Raw genomic sequence first — 5,031 nt, 5'->3', positions numbered from 1 at the left:
TGTCTTTGGGGTCTACAAACTTTGTAGGCTGACTTTCATGTACTTCATATCTATTGTAGGAAGCCGTCCTTCCTCCACATATTCTTCATTTAGATCTAGATCTATAAAGTTGACAATACAAGAGATGGATTTCGGTGCATTGCCATCATTATTGCTATATTTACTTTCAGGCTAGCCTGATAACATCTTATGAATATTTACTTATCTCCTTTTACACCTCCTACTCACCCATTCACTAAGAGGTATTTCATGGTTAAATAAAGTCTAGATAGAACTACTTCTAGGACGTTGAATTTGGGTCTACCAATGATAATATTGTAGGTAGGGGGAATCTACCATTATAAACCTGACTATTATAGTTTTGGCTCTCTTGGCTTCTCCGGAGGTTTTTTCTTTTGAAATGTACGTGCAAACGGCAAACCTATACTTGATCGCCTAAAATATACCGACGATCCTTTAAAGGGTTATAGTCTTCGAGATCTAATTGCAACCTTTTGAAAGCATCCCAATAAAGGATATTGGCTGAGAAACCGGGGTCGACAATAACTCTTTTCACACTTCACTGAAAAATATGAATGATAATAACCTATGGTCATCTTTATGAGGTAGAATTCCAATCAGACAAATACTAAGAAGATTCACAGAGTTTGAGATGTTGCAAGATACTGAGATAGACTCTGAAGGAGAAGTCACCAGTATGTCATGCTAGTAGATTCTGAACTAGTGAGTACTAAAGAAGCTCTCGAGAAGAAAGTATGGCAGAAGGCCATGAAAGAAGAACTTGAGGCTATAGAAAGAAACAAGACGTGGGAGTTGACTGAGATTTCAAAGAAGAAGAAAGATATCAATGTCAGATGGTTTTTTAAGGTAAAGCTAAAGCCAGATAGATCAATTAGCAAAAATAAAGCAAGGTTAGTTGCTAGAAGATTTCTACATAAATTTAGTTTAGACTACTTTGAGGTGTTTGCGCCTATAGCTAGGCATGAAACAATTAGATTGGTGATGGTTATAGCTACTAATAGAAATTGGCCTATGATGCATCTGAATGTGAAATCTGAATTTCTGAACAGTCCATTACAAGAAGAGGTATATGTGTCACAACCTTCTAGATTTGTGAAAAAGAATCAGGAAGTGATGGTGTACAGGTTACACAAAGCGTGATATAGACTGAAATAAGCTCTTAGAGCTTGGAATCTGAAAATTGATTCATTTTAAAGCTTCAAGGATTCAGAAAGTGTGAGAAGGAGTATGGGGTTTATGTTCAGTATACTTCTTAAGGCAATATGATTCTGGTGTGTCTCTGTGTTGATGATATATTGCTAACAGGGAGTTGTTTTGATGGGATAGTCAAGTTCACAAAGGTGTTGATGAATGAGTTTGAGATGAGTGATTTGGGAAATATGGTATATTTTCTAAGGATGGAGATTTTGTACTCTAAGAAGGGTATAATTTTGCATCAGTTGAAGTATGAACTTGAACTTCTGAAGAGATTTGAGCTAACAAATTACAAGATTACAATCTCACCTGCTGAGATGAATCACAAGCTGGATTATGATGTTGAGGGTGATGATGTATATGCTACAGTTTTTAAATAGTTGGTTAGCTCATTAAGATATCTCTGTAACATCAAACCCGACATTTGTTATGTAGTTGGAATGGTGAGTAGGTTTATGAACCAAAGTGGTCACATTATTAAGCTGCTGTTAGGATACTGAGGTATATTAAAGGGACTCTAAGGTAGGGAGTGTCGTTCCCTTCTGGTGTTAAATCTAACTCAGAGCTGATATACTATTCAGACTTTGATTGGTGTGGAGACAGAGTTGACAAAAGAAGTACTTCTGAATATTTCTTTAAGTATCTAAGAAGTCCTATTTCTCGGTGCTCCAAGAAGCAACATGTGGTTTCCTTTTCAGCTTTTGAAGTTGAATACATTGCAGGTGCTTTGTCTGCGTACCAAGTTGTTTGGCTTATGAACTTATTGCAGAATTTGAAGACTAAGGTGAGCAAGCATGTGAGATTGATGATTGATAACAAATCAACTATAAGCTTTGCCAAAAATTCAGTGGTGTATGGAAGAAGCAAGCACATTGACACGAAGTATCATTTTATGAGGAATCAAGTTCATAATGGAGTGCTAGAAGTTGTGCATTGTAGCATTCAGAAACAACTTGCAGATGTGGTGACTAAAGTTGTCAAGACTGGACACTTTATCCAGTTGAGAGATGGAATTGGTGTTGTAGATTTTAGTTAGCTGAATATGAATTAAGGGATGGTGTTAGAAGTAATTCATATTCATAAGTTGTTGTTAGACAGAAACAGAAACTTCTAAGGCTGTTAGTCAGAAGCTCTGCATTAGTCAGAAGCTGTAGAGACTGTTTAGTCATAAGCTACATACTACAGAGCCTTGCTCAGCGTACCTGAGAAGTTCCATGTTCAGAACTTAGTTCTGAGTTTTATTAGCATAGTTAATTTTACTTACGTGGCATTTTAACTTTTGTGTATTTAAACAAATTTGTTAGAGTGAAATCATAACTGAATTTTTCATCATTTGAGAATTTCTTACGTTTTTCTCTCTTCTTCAATCTTCATCTTCAACTTTATACATCAACAAATATGAATGCTTTGTTATAAAAAAAAGACCATAGAATCATGTGTTAAAAAAGATAGTCTAAAAACTAATCTTTTCAAAATAATTAAAAGACTTTGTTAGGATAATGGTGACACTTTTGTCATTAGATTAGATTGATGTCAACATACTATTTATTAACGGCGACATTAGTGAAATAGTATTATCAATCAGAGAAAAAAGTGTCGATACACACAAAAAGTAAACATATACATTCTATTTTTCTATTAAAGTTGCAGTGATACCACAGTCTCTCACAAGTTAATTGTCTTATTTGATGAAAGTGCTAGTTTTTCACTATGAAGAGATAATGCAAAAAAAAACAAATTATCTTCCTTCATCAGAAGTTGACTGAGGGATAAGGAGTACTGATTAAAAACTAACCACAAGACATGGTTCATATTATGTCTATCTTTCATTACGTTTGAGGATCACTGCAGACAGTCTTTTATCAACGAGTCCTGATATTTTGAACATCCTTCATAAATCAACATATGTAGATCTTAAGGTTATAAAAAATTTACGAAGATCTTCAATGTCTATGACATTTTTATTTGACTATTTAATTTCTGCAGAATAATATTCAAGAAAGTATGCCTTGTGAATTGTGATATTGAATTAATGTCAACACTATTACCACTACCAGTAATCTTTACAGGAGCACATCCCATTTTTAAAATAGTGAAAACGGTTGCAATCTCTTACGACAATCTCCCTATTAAATTCCCTAGATGCCATTTTCATCACAACATGACAATCCATACAAATCCTCAAGTTCTTTACAATCCTTATTGTGGTACCCGGGCTTGTCCTCAAAAAACAATATGCAAGTGCTAGTTTTTCACTATGAAAAGATAATGCAAACTCCTTTCCTTCCTCATCCAAATCAAGCAACACCTCATTCGTGTTACTTACATAACCATGCTTTTCCAACCTCTTAATAATCTCATCAACCATCCTATATATATTTTCTGTTTCTGGATGAGAATTATCCCCTGCATAAAACTCATGAAGAACACCGTCTATCTCAACCAAACTGCACCCTGGAACTTTCTTGACTCCCCTCGTTTCCATAATATCTCTCAAATTCCTCACTTCCTTCCACTTACCCAGCTTTGCATACACATTTGAAAGAAGCACATAGGCACCACTGTTTTTAGGGTCCAACTCAATGAGTTTCTTTATCGAAATTTCACAAGTTTCAATGTCACCATGCATCCTAGCACCACTAAGCAAAGCTCCCCAAATCATCACATCAGGTTCCATAGGCATTGATTTCACAATATTCCACGCATCTCCAATTCGACCCGCTCTGCTGTATAGATCAACCATGCAACCATAATGTTGTATCAAAGGATTAACACCATACTCTTCAGTCATCCTCTTGAAATATTGATTCCCTTCACTAACTAATCCACCATGTACACAAGCACAAAGAACACCCACAAACGTCACAGCATTTGGCCACACTCCATCAATTATCATCTTCTCAAAAAGTTCAAGGCATTCCTTTGAAAGTCCATGCATAGCCATGGCAGCAATCACAGCACTCCAAGCCATTACATCTCTTCCTTCATGACCCATATTATCAAATATCAATTTAGCCCTTTCAATGTTCCCACATTTCGCATACATGTCAATCAAAGCAGTCCCCAAAACAACATCAATTTTCATCCTTGATTTATCAATATAAGCATGAACCCATTTACCATGTTCAAGCGCACCTAACCGAGCGCAAGCTGATAGTACAGAGGTCAATGTGAATTCATTGGGTCTAATTGTGTCACCCTCCATCACCTGCAAATCACGAAACAACGAAAGTGCAGCTTTATACTCTCCACAACTCACATAACCATGAATCATGCAGCTCCAAGATCTCACATTTCGTTGCGGCATACGATCAAACATTTCCCTCGCAACATGAATCATCCCAACCTTCGCATTTGCATGGATAATAGTATTCCAAGATGGCAAATCCGGTTGCGGAATTTCATCAAACACTTGGCGTGCAAAATTTAAACTACCACATAAAGAGTACATGTTGATGAGAGATGTTTGAACAAAAGGGTCATCGGAGAGGCCAAAGAGAAAGATTTGTGCATGAAGTTGGAGTCCATGGGAGAGATGAGAATGGACATTGAAAGATTGAAGAAGGAAAGGGAAGGTATGAAGATCTGGAGTTACGGAATGGGAGCGCATGCGAAGGTAGAGAGAGAGTGGGGAATGTTGAAGTTTGGATTTGAGTGTGACTCGAAATCGAATGAGGTTGTTCCATACAAAGGATTCTACGTTTGGGTGGAAAAGATGAAGACTTGGGTGTGTGCATGATATGGCTTTCGTTAAAGCTCGCATTAGTGGCTAGGTTAGTAAAACATAATCAAGAATGATATTTTTACACCATATTT

At 36.5% G+C, this 5,031-nt stretch overlaps 1 protein-coding gene across 1 annotated transcript; it reads right to left on the bottom strand.

Annotated features, from left to right (window-relative positions):
* Positions 1-3,220: 3,220 nt before the first annotated feature.
* Positions 3,221-5,031, bottom strand: LOC131643934 (pentatricopeptide repeat-containing protein At3g62890-like). The gene has a single exon (XM_058914304.1). It carries the CDS (start codon positions 4,976-4,978, stop codon positions 3,266-3,268), a length of 1,713 nt encoding a protein of 570 aa, XP_058770287.1. The 5' UTR covers positions 4,979-5,031; the 3' UTR covers positions 3,221-3,265.

The sequence above is a fragment of the Vicia villosa genome, linkage group LG1, assembly GCF_029867415.1.
Source record: "Vicia villosa cultivar HV-30 ecotype Madison, WI linkage group LG1, Vvil1.0, whole genome shotgun sequence".
Classification (NCBI taxonomy): Eukaryota; Viridiplantae; Streptophyta; class Magnoliopsida; order Fabales; family Fabaceae; genus Vicia; species Vicia villosa.
Note: the sequence above shows the minus strand (reverse complement) of the source record. Positions and strands in the feature narration are given on the sequence as shown.

What these genes read in the sequence shown, in the direction of transcription:
- LOC131643934 (XM_058914304.1), bottom strand. Translation starts at nt 4,978, where the DNA reads ATGCGAGCTTTAACGAAAGCCATATCATGCACACACCCAAGTCTTCAT.